We start from the raw sequence: 21350 nt of genomic DNA, 5'->3' as shown, positions 1-21350 counted from the left end.
TTGGGGTGCTAGCTGTGTTCTATTTTTTGCCTTAGGTATTTACACATGTTCTAGCTTTATGATTATTTGTTAAATGGTATATTTATGTTTTTTGCACTTTTCCATATACACTCTGTGTTTCACAATTTTAAAAAAAGTGTTTTAAAAGTCTTTTCAGTGGGCAGGCCCCATCACCCTCCCTGGAGGGTAAGGGAGGCTACGTGGGGATACCTGCCAGTGACCGAGCCTTGGGGAGAGTCTCAGTAGCCACAAGCCCTCCCTCCACCTCCCACCATGGGACTCACAGAGTGGTCAGCTGGCTCATGTTGGTGAAAGAGGAATTGCTTAAGGAACTGATCTTGTTGTTACTCAGGTCCCTGGAAAAGACAAAAGTATCATCATTTAGAAAGAAAGAACTCCTCCCCTCTCCCACTCTGGCCATGGCCATCCCTCAGCCAGGCGGGCAAGTTGTTCTGACCGGCACTCTGGGGGGTGGGAGGTGGTGGTGGAGGGGCGCTTGGTTCACAATTATTTACAGCCCTCCGTTCTGCTCCCTGAGCTTGCTCTGTGTCTCCAGGGTTTCAGGTCTCCATTTTCTCATCCCCCACCCCATGCAAGTATAGCCTGGCTCCCACCCTCCACCCACCATGGAAATGCTCCCACCAAGGGCATCAGCTGCCTCCCAACTGCCAGGTCTAGGGGGCTCTCTATCCTTTCTCTCTTGCTAGTACTTTATGTGGGTTTGTTCACTCACCCTCCCTATAATCCTATGAGGGAGATAGTAAACCCATTTTATAAAAGAAGGTGCAGGGTCTCAGAGTGATGAAGTGACCCACCCAGGGTCACACAGCTGGGAGGAAGTACAGATAGAGTCAAACCCCAGTCCGTTGGCCCCCAAGCCCCAGGTCACGGCAATGTGCTCTCCAAGTGACCCTGTAGCACTGGCCCAACTGACCACCCTCTTCTCAAATCTCCTCAGACCACTGTCTTCCCACGTTCCCCCTACCTCTCTGGTGAATGCTTCTTTCTCACCCACCCCTTAGGAACGGGGATCACTAAGCCCTGTCCTTGCTCTTCTTCTTCCTTTAGTCCCTCAGTCCTCGGTGATGCTCCTGGCTCCCTTACCATCGTGCACAAATGGTGCCCTCCTCTGTGGCCCCAGCCAGACCTCTCTCACGAAGTCCCCTCCAGAGACCTGATGTCCCAAAGACACTCCAATTCTTGTGCTTTCTCCCACCCGCGTGCCCCGTGCTGTGCTCTCCATCCTGGTCAGCAGCTCCAACAACCCAGAAACACTGCCCTGCCCCCACATCCTCCCTCCCAGACCCTCACCTAACTGGCTTGTGCCTCTGTTCATCTGTTCCATCTGCCCGCTCCTCCCAAGTTTCTGCTACATCAAGCCACCGTCATCTCTCTCCTGGTTTCCGCCTCATCTCTCACCCACAGTTTTGCCCCCTTTCGATCCATCTTCCACATGGTGGGCACCACGCAATCTTTCTAAGACACAAATCTGATGAGGTCACTTCTCTACCAACAAACTCGCAGTAGCTCCCATTTACTTAAAGTGCCACCTCCAGACCCTTTAGCTTCACCACCTGCCAGGTACTCCAGGGCATGGCCCCCCTCCCTCACGGGTCCCCACATGCCTTGCATGAATTTGTTACCCTTCTTGAAATTCTCTTGCCCCTGGATATCCTGTTCCCTCTGCACCTGGTGAACTCTGACCTCTCCCAGCCCTTATCCAGAGCCCACCACTCCTTCTTTTGAGCCACAGCCCTAACATGTGCATTTACCTCTGTTGGAACACTCATCACTCCACACGACGTATGTGCTCGTATTTCTCTCCCTTGCATGCTCCCAGACCGTGACATTTAGGGGGAGGGCCCATGACTTAGAAGGCTTCATATCTGCTCACTTCATGCAGTTCTTGACTCAGCAAATAAAACCATGTGCCCTGCCTTCATTTTCTTTTAGTAAATGTTCCTCTAATTAATCTCATTCAAAACCACTCCATTGTTCCTAGAGACACATTTAAATACATCACCAAACTTCAAGTACACTTTGTGGTCCTTCCCCATGATAAGGAGGTGCTGGTATTTCAGCCCCCAACAGGCAGCTTCATAGTAAGAACTGCCTTCATATTAGCCCCCTCTCCCTCCCTTTCTCCTCAAGCATATCCGCACCACTAGTGGGGTTGCCTCAAATTAGACCAAAGAAAGGCTGTCTCTCTCTTTGTCACTCTATCACCAGCCACAAATCACTCTAACCACCACCCTTCACCTCCACCGTTGGAACAGTCAGTCAAAACACCATGGCTAGGTCATTAGCAAAGACAGATAAACTGGAGTTTCGAAATTCTTTAAGCCAGTACTACTCAAAGTAGCTAGTCCTCAAACTGAATGTCCCCAAACAAGGGACTTGTGCCAAGATGCAATCACCTATGACACTAAACACACAACTTAGTCTAGCTAACATTTTTTTCATAGCAATACTTTCCCAATGAAGGAAGAAGCAATGTGTTGATTAAAATTCTGGTGCGAGTTCCTTATCTAGTTTCAGGCACATTACAAAGAGTTCTCAGGCTGCCATTGCCCCATAGACCGCACTCTGAGCAGCACTGCTCCAGGCACTTCAGCTGAAATATTCTCTGGACTTCTTTTTGGGGGGATCTGGCCAACAGGCAGATAAAGACAATTGAAGTGAGGTGTTAATTAAGCTGGAAGACTAAGAGGAGCTGAACTTATTCTGAGGCTTACTTTGTATGTTTTCATGAAGCAGAAAGGTCAAAAGTGGAAATAACAGAAAAGTAGATGTTAGCCTAAAGAAAGAGTTAGTTACAGATGTGTATTTGAGGCTGCCATATTTCATATTTGGTTTAGGAGCCAAGGTTTGATCAAGAAGTTTTCCATAATTCTCTTCTTCTGCCCTGGCTCCTACCTTTGCAAGGATAACCCTCTTTAATAATAATTACCAGCCTAGAGGCTTGGGGAGATGGCGTGGGCAAAAGCACACAGGTTCCAACCCAAGAGAGCCTGAAACATTGCAATTCCCAAGAATGGCCACTAGATGGCAAAACAGTTCTGTGCACAGATGTTCCCAAAGGGATGGGGTGAAATTAAAAAACGGATCAGTACCATACAAGGAATATAGCCAATATTGTATAATAACTATAAATGGAGTATAACCTTTAAAAGTTGTGAATCACTATATTGTACACTTGTAAATTATATAATATTGTACATCAACTATACTGCAATTAAAAAAACAAAACAGACCAAAACAAAAAAACGGATCGGCCAGAGTGGCATCTGTAGGGAATTCCAGGAAACCTGGAGCCACAATGGCTAAATTCCAATGGCCCTCCTGTCCTCTGAGACAGGCCTGGATACTCACACAAGCTGCAGGTACTTGAAGGTGGACAGCTGTCTCGGAACCAGCGTAAACTGATTCCCATCCAGGTAGCTACAGGAGAGAACACAGCAGTTAGTGCAGCCATCTCGGCCTTGGGCAGAGCCCGGTGCAGGGAGAACCTTCCCCTGCAGCCAGGGCCTTCTCACTCATTTCCTCTCCTACATGTAGACTACACAGTTGGTCCTGAATCGCTAATTGGAGGAGAAAACACGGACATTTCTTAGGCCATTTGGGAAGATACCACTGAAACACTTGGTAAAAGCCAATGAGACATGAAGCCTCCTGTGGCTTCCTTCCCGAGCCCCTGCCTCGTCCTCTCATCACCCTCCCTGTCGGTGGGCACCACAGGCTCAATCCTGGACCCCCTGGTCTTCCCTCTCTTCTCTCCAGCCTTCTTGGCCAAATAGGTAATTTATAATAGGCTAATACCCACCTGCCAGGTCCTCAGCAGCACCCAGGGTCCCCCTCTACCTGCTGGCAAGGTGCCTGAGGCTGGCCCCAGACCCAAACATGCCCAAACCTAAGCTCTGTGTTTCACACCCACACAGGCTTCCCCTGACTGCATCAGCACTACACTCCATGTTCCTAACCATCCAGGCTCAGGACCCCGAAGGTGACTCTCCAACTCTCTCTGCAGTCAGTTCTGTTACCGACCCGGCTTCTCCCACCCACTGGTCTCTCATCATTCGCAGAGCTTGGGATTCGAAATGCTGTGACCTGCCCTCCCTCCCCCATGGCCACTAGCCATCCTTACTAAGCTGACGGGAGCACCGGGAGCTGCAGCCCCACTGAAGGCAACCTTCAGGATGCCTTGTCCACCCCCCAGAGGTCCACAGAGCACAAATCAGGGCTTTACTCCCCCGACCCGTCACCCTGCATCCTACAGAATGACTCCCGGCCCATCTCCTTCGATCCTCTCAGCCTCCCTTGTCAACAAACCCAGTAGCCCCATTTTACAGCTGAGGAAACTGAGGCTTAAAGTCTCTGAACTTCAGCATCCTCAGACAAGGGAGCCAGGCTGTCCTGCCTGTCTCATTACTCCCAGGGTTGCTAGGAGGCACCAAGGAGAGAACGGGACATACGACGTTTACAGAAAACTGGGCGGGGGATGCAGCAGGAGTCACAGGACAAGGACTGCAGTGGTTGGTGTGCTTGTGAAGAAATACCAGCTTTGCAGGTAATGAAAGAAATACAAATGAAAACCTCACGTGCTCCGCTCAGGGAAAATAAAAGCCCGGGGCTTCCCTGGTGGCGCAGTGGTTGAGAGTCCGCCTGCCAATGCAGGGGACGCGGGTTCGTGCCCCGGTCCGGGAAGATCCCACATGCCGTGGAGCGGCTGGGCCCGTGAGCCATGGCCGCTGAGCCTGCGCATCCGGAGCCTGTGCTCCGCAACAGGAGAGGCCACAACAGTGAGAGGCCCACGTACCGCAAAAAAAAAACAAACAAACAAAAAAAAAACATCTCGGCTATGGAGGCCTGAAGGGACCAATCCCAGGGGCAGGAAGAGTCAGGGCCTGACCCAGGCCTTCCCTTTGGAGGGGTCTGTCAAAGAAGCCTGCTCTCCATCCCGCTGTCTGCCATACATGTTTATACCCACGTCCCCACATGGGCTCAGATACCAAATCCAAATCAACAAAGAGTTAGCACCACAACAGCCAGTGTTGATGGGGCATGGGAGGGGGAGGGGGAGCAAGAAGGCTCTTTCCACACACAGCGGGCGGGAGCGCGGAGGAGACAGCTTTTCTGGAAGGTCATCAAGAGTCCCAACAATGCACCACTCTCCGACTAGCAGTTTCGCTGAAGGGATGCTCACCTCCGTGCTATTTATGAGAGTAAACAAATTGGAAGCTTAAATACCAACAAAGGGGGATTTGTTATATAGATCACAGTAGATTCACGTGATGGAATATTATGTGGACAATAAAAACAACTTTTGTGAGCGTTCTCTTGAAGGGAATGCTCATGAGATGATGTGAAGTGGGAAAAGCAATGTAATTTCTTATTTTAAAGGCAGAGCTTAGTTTAAGGGGATGAAGCACTCGCCACAGGGGACCCCTGCTGTCAGGTGACTGCAGAGCAGGGGGCGGTCACAGAGAAGCTCAAACCTCCTTGGAACCAGTGTCTCCTGCAAAGCCCTAACTCCAAGCGCCTAGTCAGCTAACATCTGCTTTTGGTCGCCCTCTCTTCCTGCCACCAGGCAGGAGTTACTCACAGCTCTGTGGCATTCTTGGGGATGCCCTTGGGCAAGGCCTGCAGGTGCTTGTTGCTGCATCGGACCACGGTGTCCAGGCAGGCGCACTCCTGGGGGCACTGCGGGCGGGGCAGGCAGCCCCCCTCCTCCTGGCCTGGGGAGGAAGGCGTGAAGCCACGTCAGCAAGGGGACAGGCCTCCTCAGGGCCTCCTGCAGCCAGGGCCCAGCTCCAGGGTACCTGCGGACAGTGGCCCCGCACTGACACCACCTCGTGCACCAGTAAGTCTCCTCTCAGCTGCACCCTTCCCCCACCAGGGGCAAAGCCCCTTGGACCTGTTTTGAGCTTAAAATAGGTCTTGGGTCCATCTCTTCCACCTCAGCTCTGAGGCGGACCCAGGCACTGCAGAGAAGGAGGATGGCAGCCACACCATTTCTTGAGCACCTACTATGTGCCGGACACTGTATCGAACGTAATCTCCTTAACGTATGTAAAGGGAGCAGCCGTTACCCCTAGAATGTGAGCATCACGGGGACAGAGACCTGCACCTCCTTCTCTGTTCACTGAAGGAGCCCAGCACGGAGAGCAGGGCCTGGCACACAGCAGCCTCCAAATTAGGTCAGTTGAATGAAGGAACTTCTATCTTACTGACATCTGGAGTGGTTAAACAGCTTGCTCGGGTCAGAAGGCTGATCAGAGGCAATTCAGGGTCTGCACCCAGGTCTGGCTGGCACACAGTCTGAGCCCCTTCTGTCCCACCAGCTTTCACAGACTCAATAAATAGTACTGAGCGCCCTCTGTGTGCCCTCCTTCCTTCTGATTGGGCGTAGGAGGGGCGATAAGGACACCACTGTCGGAGTTGCTAGGAGGCAGGTGACAGGGACTGTCGGCTATGGACGGCGTCTGTGTGGAGGTGCCACGTGACAAGGATGAACCCACTGAATCCTCACAACATCTCTCTGTGGATGTGCTACTCTCAGCCCATTTTAGAGAAAAGCAAACTACGGACAGAGTGATTAGGTAACTTGCCCAACATCCGCCAGCCTGGAAGAGGTCCCGCAGCCTGGAATCCAAGCCAGCTGCTTCCAGAACCTGCCCTCGTGACCACTACGTCCTACTGCCGCTCGGCACCAACACCTCCAACATATTCACATCCCTTCACTCCTAGGAAGTTAGTCTAAGGGGAAAAACTGAGTATACGTACAGAGAGTTATCTATCAGGATGTTCCTGGCAGCACGAGGCATAACAGCAGAAGTTTGGAAGCACATAAATGCCATGCGATGCCTCCAGACAAGGGACTGTCATGTTGAGAAGGTACACAGGCAGTACTGCAAGACCCTACGTGTGTCACACATGTGCACACGAACACTCAGTAAAGATCCAGGGGGCCACACACGGAGTGCTGACAGGAGTCACCTGGGGTGCGGAAGTAGAAAGAGGGACTCACCAGTGATCTTTTTATTCTCCTTCTGGATTGTCCGTTATTTTGGGGTTTGTTTTTAAGGAAATAAAGATGCCTCACTTTGTAAGAAGAAAAATAAAAAGAAACTGTTTCTTGGGAAAAAATAATGCTTTCAGAAAACTACTTGATGGCATCAGAAAATGTCCAAAGTACATAGTTCAGGTGTTTTTTTAAAAAAAGAAACTATGATATAAAATATATATGTGAGAAGTATGGCGTTTTGTTTTGTTTATTTTAAAAGTTAGAAGCCAAACTGCTCTTAGAGAATCCATTGATTTGGTTTAGAAAAATACCCTGTCATTCTTGGCGTGAAAGCTGAAGCTCCCCACCCAGCACCCCCCTCACTGGCTTGGATGGGCCAGCCTGAGAGCTGAACTGTCCCCTGGAAGCAGACTGGAGAGAGGACAGGAGGGGCTGAAGAAGGGGGGACCAGGACTGGGCAAGACGCAAGCTTGTTCTGTCACCTTCGGTAAAAATCTGCTTCCCACAGGTGCCTGTGTGAGTGATGCTCTGGGGGCCGGGCTGGAGAATGGCGGGACGGGCTAGATTCTGCATGGGTAAGGGAAGAAGGAAGTGGCCACAGGAGAGAGACGGAGGATTCAGGGGAAAGAGGACATTGGCACAAGCAGTGACCCGCGTGTGGAGGAAGGGGTGCCCCCTTGACAGTGTCCTGTTGCACGTTACAGACAGGCTGAATCCACTGTCCGGAGCGCTTAGGAATAACCAGGAGGTAGGTCTTTGGGTTAAACGTACTTACATAAAGAAATTACACTAAAATGTTAACTGTGATTTTCTCTGAGTGATGGGCTAATAGGTAACGTTTATTCCCGTCTTTTATCCATATTTCCCCATTTTTTAAACAACAAGCACATTATTGCTCTTATAATCACACGAAGACCCCACCAGGCAGAGGCAGGCACAGGACTGAGTAGGTCTCCCTGCTCCTGGCCCCTCCCCCTCCACAGAGCCTCCCCTCCCCAGGGGACCCCTCCTCTCTGGGGCATGACCTCTCCCCGTCCCCCTGCCACCCAGGGGGCCATGAGTTACCTTCCTCACACCTGAAGTCGGGGACAGCCACGTCCTGCAGGGGAATCTGCCGCAAGAAATCCGGGTTCTGGCATCGCGGGTTCCCCGTCACGATCTTCCTCTTGCGCAGCCAGTCGCCCAGCCAAGCCAGCTGGCAGTTGCAGTTGAAAGGGTTGGCCAGAAGGTTTCTGGAAGAGGCGGGTGGTATGACCGCGAAGACAACCACCAGACTCAGTTGTCCCAGCAAAGCCGGCTCCTGCTCGCCACCTGCTGGCCACACGGCCACCCAACCCTCCCGGACCACCAACCCGCCAAGAGGCAACATTCTAACGTGCAAGGACCCAAACACCCTGAGTCTTTTTTTTTTTTGCGGTATGTGGGCCTCTCACTGCTGTGGCCTCTCCCGCCGCGGAGCACAGGCTCCGGACGCGCAGGCTCAGCGGCCATGGCTCACGGGCCCAGCCGCTCCGCGGCATGTGGGATCTTCCCAGACCGGGGCACGAACCCGCGTCCCCTGCATCGACAGGCGGACTCTCAACCACTGCGCCACCAGGGAAGCCCCACCCTGAGTCTTTTAAAGTGACCACCGGAGAAGGCCGTGTCCTAAGGTGGTGGATGGGCAGGGCTCCGGGGTTCAGTTCGGATGGCTGGTGCCCAAGCCCCAGGCCCGCCTGCCCTCTGAGGCGCACTTACAACGTGGAGAGGGCCTGGAGGGTGTCGAAGGCCCCAGGGGAGATGGTGGCGATCTGGTTGTCATAGAGCGAGAGGAGGCGGACGCTGCGCAGACCCGTGAAGCTGTCATTGTGGATGCAGCTGATGCGGTTGTTCCTCAGCATCCTGGGAGCAGGGAGAGGAGGGGAGAGTCCATGCCGTGCCCTGCAGCCATCTGCCTGCCCTGTGCTTTGGCCGCCAGCGGCCAGTTCACAAGTTCTCCTCTCGGGGCACTGAGCCACAGAGAGGGAAGCCACAGCGCCAGGATTCTACACACCTGGGCTCCCCTCCAGGCCTTCCCTGCCTCTGAATTGACTGCCTCTCCATCCTGCCCATGCGGCCCCCATGCCGATGACCATCACCCTCACCCCATGGATACCCAGAGCCTCCCCAACCTCGGGCCACACTCCATATCAACACCTGAGACTTTCCTAAAACTTAAACCCGGCCATGTCGCTCTCCAGCCTAAAGCCCATAGCAGCCTCTAAACTGTCCACAGAATCATGTTTAAACTCTTTACCATGACATGTGAGCGCCTGCCCAACCCAGCCCCAGAGCAGCCCCTGCCCGCCTCCCCAGGGATGGACACACCCTCCACTCCTCTGTCCTTCAGGCCTGCTGCCCAGGCCTGCATCCCCACACCTTTCCCCGGCTGGATCTCCTTCTAGAATGACCTTCTTCCTCATTTATAGCTGCAAAAGTCTCTGTTCATCCTCAAACATCTGGCTCATTTCCTTTCCCCAAGCAAAAACAAAGACTAAGCCTGACACAGAATAGGCAATTCACAAAAGAAATTAAAATGAGTGAACTAGGTGAGGGAGATTAAAAGGTACAAACTTCCGTTACAGGATAAATGAGTCACAGCATGAGATGCACAGAAATAAATAAACAAATAGCTTATGAACATTCACTGAAAAATGTTCAAATCAAGGACATTTAAGTGATAGTGAATCTTTGCCTGCCAAATTACAAAATAATTAAAAATAATAATAGTAAAGCCCAGGGTTGGCAGGAGGGTGGGAGGATGGGCACTTTCATGCACAGCTCGCAGGAAAATGACTTGGGACCTGCCCAAAGTGCACCTGGTGAGATGTGCCAAAATCCCTAAAAGGGCCCTTTGTGCTTTTACCCCACAGGCCTACCTTTAGGGATTTATCTTTAAGGTAATAACCCCAGACGAGCACAGAGTTTCATAACAAAGATAATAATCACAGCATTGCTTGTAATAAAATTAGAAACAGCCTAAATCTCTAATAATTATATAATATATAATCTTTCAAAATGATGTTGTAAAAGAAATCATAAGGATACGTAAAGACACTCACATTCTGTTTAAGGAAAAAACAGATTACTAAATAAAATGTATTCTAGGATTCCATTAAAATATACCTGTGTGTTTGCATGCATGTATGTGGGTGTACGTGTGTGTGTGTGTAACTGGAAGGATAGTTGTCTATATCAACAATTAACTGTGGTCAGTGGAGGGGTTACAGGCATTCCTTTTCCTGTGCCCTCACCAGCCTTCACATGCTCCTGCAGGCTCTGTCCCAGCACCAGCCCTTCCTCTCTCCTCTGTCCACTCCAAGTCTTCCTCAGAAAGAACCCAAGTGACTGGTCGAATAGCCCATGGCACCTTCTTTCAAGGAATACTAGGCATGTATAAAAAAGAATGAGGCAGCCCTCTATGAAGAGCCTGCCACACTATCTTTACAAGTGAAAAAAAGGCAAGCTGCAAAACACAGTGCATAATAAATCCCCTGTGTAAAACAGACAAACAAAAATCCACAGGGAATGCCTCCATGCATTCATTTACCTTACACAAATGCCATGATACGTGCTCAGAAAATAAATCTATAGCCTTACTGCGGGCTGGGATTTAAATCCAGGCTGGTGGCTTCTAGAGGTGATGTCCACAGTGTAGCCACTAGCCACATGTGGCTGTTTATACTTAAATTAATTAAAATGAAATGAAATTCAAAAGTCAGTGCCTCCGTAGCACTGGCCACATTTCAAGTGCTACACAGCCGCATGCGGCTACCAGCTTGGTCAGTGCGGATGTGGGATGTTTCTGTCCCTGTGGTGAGTCTGATAGGACGGCACTGTCTATCAGACGCTCTGAAGGTCTACATGATCATCTGAAGAGTTAGCGCTGCCTGGACAGAGAGAGGGGCTCCCTTCAGCGTTCACAGAGGGCTGGGTGACCCCAGGATCCCACTCAGTCCTGACGTCTGGAGAGCTCTGCCTGGGCTCTGAGTCATGGGGTCTCAGAATCCCAGGGATGGTGGGAATCCCTCCTCCCCCGCCTACACCCACTTGAGTCACCTCTGCGAGGCCCCTGACACTGTAGCACCAGCCACTCCTGAACTGAAAACACGTGCTGTGCTCTTGCAGCCTGACCACGGGGCGATGAGAGGGGACCTCCGGAAGGGCCCACCTCCCCATCCCTTCACCCGCCATCGACCCCCCCCACCCTGGGGAACCAGAAGGCAGCCCTCGTCACAGTGACCAACAACTGATGACTTGGTGCACTGCAGCCAGGGTCCTCAGCCGCGGCCCCCTCAACTCCTGCAAGCTGGGGCCAGGGAAGGAGACTCCCACCCTCACTCTTCCCTTCCCTTTAACACAGACTGGCCCACACTCTGGCTTGGCTTCTGCCCACCCTGCTCCCCGGCCACACACTCACAGCGTCCTCAGGCCATCCAGGCCCCGGAACATGCCGCTCCGGATGGACTCCAGCTGGTTGGCGGTCAGGTGCAGCTCGCTCACTGAGGCTGCACCTTCAAAGGCCCCGTCTTCAATCTCCGACACCTTGTTGTTGCTCAGATTGCTGGGAGAGGATGATGGAGCTCAGGACCCTTTTCCTGCACCCAGCTCCCATGCACGGGAGCCCTGCCCCCGACAGGAGCTACCCCACACCCAGAATTTCCCCTTCCCATCCTGACCGGCGTCCTGACTGCACCTTCCCACCAACAGGTGACTCACATTTTCTTCAGATGGGTGAGTTTTTTAAACATCCCGGTGGCCTCCAGGATGGAAATCTCATTGTTGTTTAATCGTCTGTAAGAAGCAATGAAGGGAACTTATACATCCATAAATGACAGCCATTAAAGTATCTTCCAAACTGAGACTATCTGGGACTCAAACAAAGGGGATTCCCAGAAGAATTTCTCTGGTGAGATGAATTGATCCTATTTCAGAAAAGGCTGGACCAAGAGCTGGGGGGTGAATGGGGATATTTTTAACATGAAAAATGCCATGAAATTTACATACGTAAATGACAGGCCTGTGTAGGTATCTGTGCACATGCATATATATATGTGCACAAATTTATATTTTTAGAGAAAGAAGAAAAATAAAAGAATGGCTTAGGCTACAACTTTAGCTGATGGAATCAGGTCCCCACAAAGAAAGCAAAAGCATGACTGAGAGAAGCTGCCCTGGTTCAGGCTGGTGACCTGCCCTGTGGGCCAGAGACTGCCTCAGCAGGGCGTGTGGGACCGGGAGTGAGAAGCAGAGGGACCACTTCCTGTTGGAGCCAGCAGCTGGCATGCTCCCGGGGTGGGGTCTCCAGTGGTCCCCAAATAGAGCTGCGACAGAGGAAAACCCGGAGGAGGGCCGGGAGGGTCAGTGGGAGCTGGGGGCAGGAGAGGATGTGGAGCGGCTGGGGGCGCTCACAGCTCGGCCGTGGCCTGGGGGATGCGCGCAGGGATCTTGGTGAGCTTCAGGCCGGAGCACTCCACCATGCTGGCCTCGCAGCGGCACTTGTGGGGACAGACCACGTCGCTGTTGCATTCGCTGTTCAGCTGGTAGTCCTCCGTGCCTGTGGTGAGAGGGCGGGGGCCAGGGCCGGAGGAGTTCCAAGCAGCCCTGCCAAGCCCAGAGTCTCCTGGGCCCCCCTGGCCTCCCACTGCCACCGTCCCACCCAGGCCGGCCTCGGTCCCCGCTCTTACCTGGAATGAAGTACTGCTCTTTGGCTGGGGAGAGAAGCAGAAACACTACAATGCTGGGATTGTCCAGGCCATGCAGGAACAGCCCAGGCCCCAGCCCTGCTGCCCAGCGGAAGCCGCCCCAGGAACCAGGCTCGGGTCACAAACCAAGGCCCCAGCGCCTACCCACCCAGCCCCTGTGTGAAGGTCTTGCTACGAACACAGGTATTCCTTGCCCAGGCTGATGCAGGGGACAGCACCACACCCAAGTAAACCTCTTCCAGGGAGCACCAAAACCACGGGAATGTTCACATACAACGGCACAGGTGAGGATGGACCAGGAGCCGGGCTCAGAAGCCGACCCACACTGTCCCCAGCCAGTTGCCGTTTCTGCGGCTCCAGAGCCTGGAGGAGGCAACCATCTCTCTGAGGAGGGTTCCCAGGCCTCCTGAGTGTCTTAAAAAGCTTGAAAGAGAACTGTCCTGGGAGGAGAGGGGCCTGGGTCCTTGCCTGTCCTCTCCGGGGTATCTTCAGCAAGCTCTACCACCTTCCCAGGCCTCAGTAAAACAAGGGGTGGGAAGCTGTAGATCCAAGTCTACACTGTGGGCCCGCACCCTCCAGCCTGGGTCCAGCGTGGTCCAGGGCACCCTTGTTGGGACCCTCCAGGAACATCACAGGGTCCCTGAGCAGACTGAAGGCGGGCGGGCGGGCGGGCAGCTACCTGAGCACCGGAACTTCTTGCTCTTGATCTGCCCGATGCGCTTGTTGGCAAGGCGCCGGGGGCTGGCGCAGCGGGCCCCACTGGTCTCGACGGGGTTGGTGCGCAGGAAGTCCGCCAGCCACTTGAGGTTGCAATCGCAGATGAAAGGGTTCTGGGCCAGATGCCTGTCCAAAGGGGGCGGATGCGAGATCAGAGACAAGGCTTCACAGCTGTGCTCACCGCCACCTGGACGGGGCCTCACTGCTTGCTCGTGGCCAGAGCCCACCTGGCCCTGGGGAGAAATGTGCCACCTGGGGACAGCACCTGGGGATGCCCACCACCTGTGGAGAAGCCTTACCAGAGCCTGGCAGTGGGGCTGGAACTCCACAGCCTGGAGCTTCCAGCTGTCCCTTCAAGCCTCACTCTGTTCCGTCTCCTTCTACTCACCTGTCCCTGCCTCTGCCCTGTGACAAACAGGGGTGGAGGCAGGAGCAACCTAGAGCCCGGCCAGGGCACCCCTGTCCTTCCAAGGGCGAGGTGATGGAGCGGACATTAGAGTCCAAGACCTCAGCATCCAGCGGCCTTTGGACCCCGCCGGTGCCATGCGTCCTGGACTGTCCCCTCCCTGTGGCTTTGGGCGGCAGCAGCCTCCTTCCCACAGCCTCTGTCAAGAAGGGGCTGGGGCCAGGGTGGCAAGGCTGGGCCTGCAGCTGGGGTAGGAGGTCTCAAAGTGCCTGCTGCGGCCCCTCAGCTTTCCATGGAATCTCCGTTCCTACCCCAGGCCATAAGGGCTGCCCCCTCTTGACCATTTTACAGGCCGTCTCTTGACTCAGGCAGACTCAGAAAGCATTACTGAGTAGCTGCTTATTGGGGAACCACTCATATCTTCTTGCTGGCTCCCTGTGTTACCCGCAGGATAAACGTGGGGCGGGGGCAGCTGACAGGTGATACTAGCTGAGGGAACCCGGGTCACTGTCAGTGACCACAGGGGTGTCTTTCCCATTGGCCCTGACTGCCCTGCAGGCTCAGACCAGCCACATCTGAACCACCTAGCAGCCAGCTTGCCCACCTGTGTCTGAGCCAATGCGGCACTGCGTGCCCTGCTTTCTACACCGAGACAGCCAGGGAAAAGAATCCAGCCCCTGTCCTGGCTACTGTTCCCAAGAGCCAATGCTTCTGCATGGGGCCAGCTCAGAGGACTCGCCATGCCATGGCTACTCTTCCTCCATCTAATGCCATTAATTCAAGTCATCTACATATTGGCCTCAGCCCAGGCTCCTGCTAGGGCCACACAGCTCTCTCCAAGCAGAGGCACGAGCCCTTGCCCAGAGTCTGCACTCAGCTCAGCTCAGACCTTGGCCACTCTCTCTCCATCCATCCCCTCCTGGGCTCTGCCCTCTGGCCACTGGTCAGTATGCTTGGTGACAGCTTTCCCTGCCCAGCTGTCCTTGCCACTCCCCTTTGCAGTGCCCGCCCCACTTTCCTGCCTGAGTCGTGGCTCCTCTCAGCTCCACCAGGTGGGCCAGGCCCCTCCCACCCCTTCTGCATCCTGTTGAATGGTTTGTTTCCCCGATTTAAACTGCCAATTTGCACAGCGAAGATGTGTGTGCTGACTCTCCAGGGCAGAGTTCGTAGCTAATCTAAAGTACACCAGGATTCAGGGATTGCTCTGGGATCCTTCCACCCGCCCCATCCACATCTGTTTGCGCCTTAGTACACAGCCTCTGCCTGAACGAATTGCTTCCCTCTATCACAATCTTGGCAGAAAACTCTGTTTAAAATCAACTCAGTTATGTTGTTCAGGCACGTATTAAAATGTCCAAGGGGTGCAGAGTAGAATACATCCTTTTTAAGAACAGGCTATTTTTGTCAAAAGCAACCTACAAAACTGGAATCACCCACCGGGGCAAGTGGCTTCTGTATAAACTTAAGTATCTGACATAAAGTAGAATTTTTAGAAGGTGTAAAGAGCAGGGAACTGGGGAGAGAAAATGCTCAGGAGGAAGGAAAAAAATCTGCTTGGGAAAAGATAATCATGTTAAAGGCACACCCAGAAATAGGCTGCACATGTGGCCAGACAATTATCTCCATGGACATTTCTGATAGTGGAAGGTAGAAGGGGAGACAGATTCCCAGTCTCTTTCTTGGATTAAGCATTAAGACGTCACAACTAAAAATCTTTTGGGCAGATACTCAACATCATTAGTCAAATTAAACCCACAATGAGCTACCACTTCAAACCCACTAGGATGGCTGTAATCATAAAGAAAATCGAGGGCTTCCCTGGTGGCGCAGTGGTTGAGAGTCCGCCGATGCAGGGGACACGGGTTCGTGCCCCGGTCCGGGAGGATGCCACATGCCGCGGAGCGGCTGGGCCCGTGAGCCATGGCCGCTGAGCCTGAGCGTCCGGAGCCTATGCTCCGCAACGGGAGAGGCCACAACAGTGAGAGGCCCGTGTACCGCAAAAAAAAAAAAAAAAAAAAAAGAAAATCGATACCAAGTGTGGGCATGGATGTAGAGAAATTGGAACCTTCATAACATTGCTGGTGGGAATATAAAATGTATAGCCACTTTGGAAAACAGTGGCAGTTTCTTAAAAGGTTAAACATTAATTTCCCATGTGACCCAGAAATTCCAAGAGAAATGAAACCCTTTGTCCTCACAAAGATGTGTAAGAAAATGTTCACAGCAGCATTATTCATAATGGTCCCAAAGTGGGAATGATCCAAATGTCCAACAGTGAGGAAGGATAAACAAAATGTGCATGCAATGGAAAACTGTTTGGCAATAAAAAGGAACAAATACGGTTACTGGGTTGGCCAAAAAGTGCCTTCGGTTTTTAAGTAAAAATAAAAGACACATTTTTCATTTTCACCAAGAACTTTATTAAACAATGTATTCACCCTTTTGTTCCACTACCTTCTGCCATTTTTCAGGCAACTTCATAATTCCATCTTCCCAAAACGTTTTACCTTTTTGAGCAAAAAAGTGTTCCAGGTGCTTTTTACAATCTTCCAGGGAATTGAAATTTTTTCCATTAAGAGAATTTTGTAAAGACTGAAATAATAAATGAAAATCTGAAGGCAGATGAATCAGAACTTCCCAGCCAAGCTGTAACAGTTTTTGCCTGGTCATCAAAGAAACATGCGTTCTTGTGCTATCCTCATGGAAGATGATGCGTTTCCTGTTGACTAATTCTGGACGCTTTTTGTCGAGTGCTGCTTTCAGTTGGTCTAATTGCGAGCAGTACTTGCTGGAATTAATCGTTTGGTTTTCCGGAAGGAGCTCATAATAGAGGATTCCCTTCCAATCCCACCATATACACAACATCACCTTCTTTGGATGAAGACTGGCCTTTGGTGTGGTAGGTGGTGGTTCATTTTGCTTGCCCCATGATATCTTCTGTTCCATGTTGTTGTACAGTATCTACTTTTCATCGCCCGTCCCAATTTGTTTTAAAAACGGAACGTTTTCATTACGTTTCAGTAGAGAATCACATGTGGAAATATGGTCAAGAAGTTTTTTTTCTCTTAACTTACGTGGAACCCAAACATCAAAGCAATTCATATAACCAAAGTGGTGCAAATGATTTTCAACGCTTGATTTGGATATTTTGAGTACGTTGGCTATCTTCCTCGCGGTATAATGTTGATTGTTCTCAATTATTGTTTCAATTTGATCGCTATAAACTTCAACCGGTCTACCCAACCGTGGAGCATTGTCAGCAAGAAATCTCCAGCACAAAACTCCACAAACCACTTTTGACACGTTCAATCAGTCACAGCACCTTCTCCATACACTGCACCAATCTTTTTGTGCGTTTCAGTTGCTTTTCTACTTTCTTGAAATAATGAAGCACAGTAAGCCAAAAATGTTTTTTTCTTCCCTCTTCAATATTAAAATGGCTACACAAAAATTCACCAATTTTGATAAACTTTTCTTCAACGTTCGCTGATATGACAGCTGTCACAATACAATCTAACAAAATTGTTTCGAATGACGTTAAAGACAACTAAGCACTACTGGAGCCACCTTACGGAAAAACACGAACGCGCCTTTTGGTCAACCCAATACATACTTGCAATATGAAGGAACCTCAAAAACATTACGCTAAGCAAAAGAAGTCAGTCACAAAAGATATATCACATAAGTCCATTTTTATGAAATATCTAGAAAAGGCAAATCTATAGAGACAGAAATTAGATTAGTGCTTGCCTGGGGTTAGGCTGGAAATAGGAATTGATTGCAAATGGGCACAAGGGATTTTGGGGGGGGTAATGAAAATCGTTCTAAAATTGAATTGTAGTGATAGTTGAACAACCGTAAATTTACTAAAAATCACTGAATTGTACACTCAGAACAGGTGAATTTTATGGTATGTAAGTTATACCTCATTCAAGCTTAAAAAAATTTTTTTTAATCTCTTGGGGCAAGTAAAACTACAAAATCAATACTGTGACACATGGCACTCAGCCACAGATCTTGGAGCTACAAACAAATCAAGCAAGATTTTGTAAGTTGAAATCCTCTCGGTTCTGACATAAGACTCGGCCAAGGGTTTAACTATCTGAGGCTGTCATAACACTATCTGATTGTATCTCGGATTTGCATTTTTTTTAATTCTTGTTCTAAATTGTACTTCAGTTGTCAATATATAATAGTTGTTTTCCGAAGTTCAGTTTTGCTTTACAGCCTTAACAATGAGGTCTATTCTTAGGGTAAAAGCACAGTTTAGGGGCAAGTTAACTAACTTCTCAGTGCCAGTGGAGAGACGCCTGAGACCAAATCCCTGCTCTACTAGATGTTACGTGACCTAGGGTGAGTCTGCCTCTGCCTCAGTTTCCTTATAAGTAAGGCAAGGATGATAGAACCTTCATTCATAGGTCATTGTAAGTATTAAGTAAGATAACACACGCAAAGCACAGTGTCCTGGCCTTCGGTAATAAACAGCAGTGACTATCGCTATTATCAGTATTACTACTATTACCATGTCTCCTATGGGAAACCTTCCTGTTCTAACACTCTGCTCCAGCTTTGTGCCCTACTATTGCCTTGGTGGAAGTGGCCAAGATCTCAGGGATGGTACCTAGGAGGGCAGAAGCACTCCTGAAATCCAGCCAGGTAAATGGACACAGACAGAGGCCGCCCCTGGTGAGCACAATCCATCTGATATACTAGCTCCCCTTCCACCTTGAAAGCGAGACAGCTCCTCACATGAGACGCTCAGCCCCATTCCCCACCCCCAAGGCTTTCCTGCGTGTGTGTCCCCGGCCCTGAAATCTCCTTAGTGCATTTCTCTCAGAAGTTCTGCCAGCTTCGTAAAATAATCCACCTTTCCAATGTCTCCCTGTGACCTCTCATTTCACATACTTGGCAAGATTTCCCCGTGGTGCTCCCTCCCCCTCTCCCTGGCTATAAGTAAATTAATTAGCAGGAGTGGGCTGCCGGCGGGTATGTGGGCTCTAATGAGTTTGTCTTCATGGCTGACATCCCTGCTGACATGCAGGGTCCCAAGGGAGCAGGAGCTGTGCCTTCTACTCGATCTGTTTCACACTCATCCCAGCACTTGTGCGGATCTTAGCTGACGGAGGGCACTGCACAGCGGGTAAACAGTGGCAAGGATGGCAATGACAACAATGGCCACGGTAATATTAATAATAAATGCCCATCAGGCATGCACCACAGGACCCACGGGTCAGCACGCTGAGTCAAACTGCAGGCTTAGAACTAAAGATGTGGAATGTAGTGCCTGAGTTTAACCAAATAGTAGAAGAGAAGTTTCCCTATACAGAAGCATTCCAGCTAAAAAATAAGGACTCCTTTAAAGCGTAACTGCAACAGCATTATCAAATGAAGAAGGAACGTTAGAATTCACATATCACCATTTCAGGATCCCTAATGAACAAGTGGGTCTAGGCATTGAAATCAATGACTGCGTTTATTACAAAAAAAAAACAAAAACAAAAACAGATATCGTGAGCCTCCTGTTGAAAGTACACAATAGTATGAAGTCATCTTGCCAGAAAAAGAAAAAATACCTGAACCTGACCCAAGCTCCTAGATGAAATTTTCTATCTGCAGGACCTAGAGAGAACAGAGGAACATGTGAAACTACACCACAGGGGATGCAATAAGCAAATCCAGACTGTGGGGAGCTCTGTGGATCCAGTAAAGCAGTGTCTTCAACAAATAACGTGCAAGGAAAAAGGAAATGGAGACCACACTTACAGATTAAAAACAACTTAAGTAACACATCAACCAGTATCCGCCAATTGTACTGCATATGCATTTATTTATTTGTTTATCTACCTATCTGTTTATTTATTTATTTATGAGGGAGGAGATTTTAAAATGCTCTTTATTTAAAAAAAATTTTTAATGCACAGAAATCTCTTGCATTCCTATACACTAACGACAAAAAGTCTGAAAGAGAAATTAAGGAAACAATCCCATTTACCGTTGCAACAGAAAGAATAAAATGCCTAGGAATAAACCTTCCTAGAATTGTTGCTCTTTTAATTTTTAATTTATAATCAGCATTGCTGTCACTGTATTTCATTTAAGACATTATCAACTGCAAGATGCACTATTATTTTATGTATTATCAAGAAAGAACAAAACGCTGCCAATTAAACATGCCATCAATTGTAATATGCATCCCAATTCCACATTCCTATGAAGAAGATGATATCCACATTTTATGAATGAGTAAACTGAGCCCCAGAGAAGCTAATTAACTTGCCCAGGGCCACACAGCCAATAAGGAGCATAGCTGGAATCTGAACCCAGGATTGTCTAACCCAGAATCTGTCCTCTACCAGAGGCCATACCCGGTGAGCCAAAGGCACAGGCCAAGACCGCTGCCTGTACCTGGAGGCTGTTACCTCCCCTAGGTCTACCTGCTGGGGTGGGCGGAGGGGGAGGACAAGAGGGCACTCACAAGGTCTGGATGGCCCGCAGGGCGGTGAAGGTGCCCTTGGCGAGACTCTGGATCTTGTTGTCATACAGGGAGAGCAGTGAGAGGTTCTGCAGGTCCTGGAAGGTGTTGGGCCGGATGCAGTTGATCTTGTTGGCATTCAGGAGCCTGTGGGCAGAGCCAGGGCCAGGTGGTGAGGGGAGAGGCACAGAATTGGACTCATCATGTCCTGGGCACCTTCCTAGGCACCAAGCGTGCGTTATGTCAGGGAGGAGTCCACGGAAGCAGGTGCAAGGGATCGGGCCCTCTGGGTGTCCAGTCCACGCAGAGGCGCTCCGGCTGCCTTCTCTGTGCACAGGGACCATTTAGTTCCCCATGCTTCTCTCTTTCAAGGAACTGCTAGAGGTGCCCAATGGGATTCTGGGACAGCAGAGAGCACAGTGGCCAAGTCACCTCCCAAAGGCATTTGGGGGTATCCTTCTCCTCCCCTTCTGCTGGGTTTCCCAGGAGCTGAGAGGGAGCATTTGGCTTCTGTGCTTCTTGGGTCCTGGGAGAGAATCCTTGCCTGAACGCTCAGGGCTCAAGGAGGTTGACCTGGGCCTGGGTGTCCTCCTGCAGGAGACAGCTCTGTCCCCAACCACACCGAGCTCAGCAGGAACGCAGTTCGCATCTCAGCCGCCTCTCAGCTCAGGCGTCCTGCAATCAGCTCTGCATCCACCTCTCCCTCCCTCTCTGGCCTCTGCAGAGCCCCCTAGACTCTCACAGCCTTGCCAGGCCTGCCATCCCCCAAGGTCTTTGCCTCCCACACCCCAAAGAGGCCCAAAGAGAGGCCGGAGGAATACTGCCCCCCCTCCATGGGTCCCATCCAAGGTCACTCGCATTTGGGTCCTTACAGGAGCTGTAGGGTGAACAGGCCTCCAAACACTCCCCGGGGGAGGTCTGTGATCTTGTTCCCATAGAGGACCCTGGAGAGAAGGCAGCAGAAAGGAGAGTTAGAGGACAGCCCGGCAGGCCGGGGCACAGCTCTGC

The 21350-nt window shown here is 50.7% G+C and overlaps 1 protein-coding gene across 1 annotated transcript in view; it reads right to left on the bottom strand.

The window, feature by feature from the left end:
• SLIT1 (slit guidance ligand 1) overlaps window positions 1-21350 on the bottom strand; it is a gene marked incomplete at both ends in the record, with an annotated part of 170847 nt that overhangs the window by 26658 nt on the left and 122839 nt on the right. Inside the window, 12 exons of the mRNA XM_081243020.1 lie at window positions 285-356; window positions 3373-3441; window positions 5603-5735; window positions 8090-8256; window positions 8762-8905; window positions 11463-11606; window positions 11762-11836; window positions 12455-12599; window positions 12730-12753; window positions 13427-13590; window positions 20346-20489; window positions 21215-21286. Coding sequence (XP_081099146.1) covers window positions 285-356; window positions 3373-3441; window positions 5603-5735; window positions 8090-8256; window positions 8762-8905; window positions 11463-11606; window positions 11762-11836; window positions 12455-12599; window positions 12730-12753; window positions 13427-13590; window positions 20346-20489; window positions 21215-21286 — 1353 coding nt within the window. The remainder of the gene's footprint in view (window positions 1-284; window positions 357-3372; window positions 3442-5602; window positions 5736-8089; window positions 8257-8761; window positions 8906-11462; window positions 11607-11761; window positions 11837-12454; window positions 12600-12729; window positions 12754-13426; window positions 13591-20345; window positions 20490-21214; window positions 21287-21350) is intronic.

The sequence above is a fragment of the Mesoplodon bidens genome (genome assembly GCF_964165515.1).
Source record: "Mesoplodon bidens genome assembly, chromosome: 1".
In the NCBI taxonomy this organism is placed as follows: domain Eukaryota; kingdom Metazoa; phylum Chordata; class Mammalia; order Artiodactyla; family Ziphiidae; genus Mesoplodon; species Mesoplodon bidens.
This window is presented reverse-complemented; position numbering and strand designations above follow the sequence as displayed.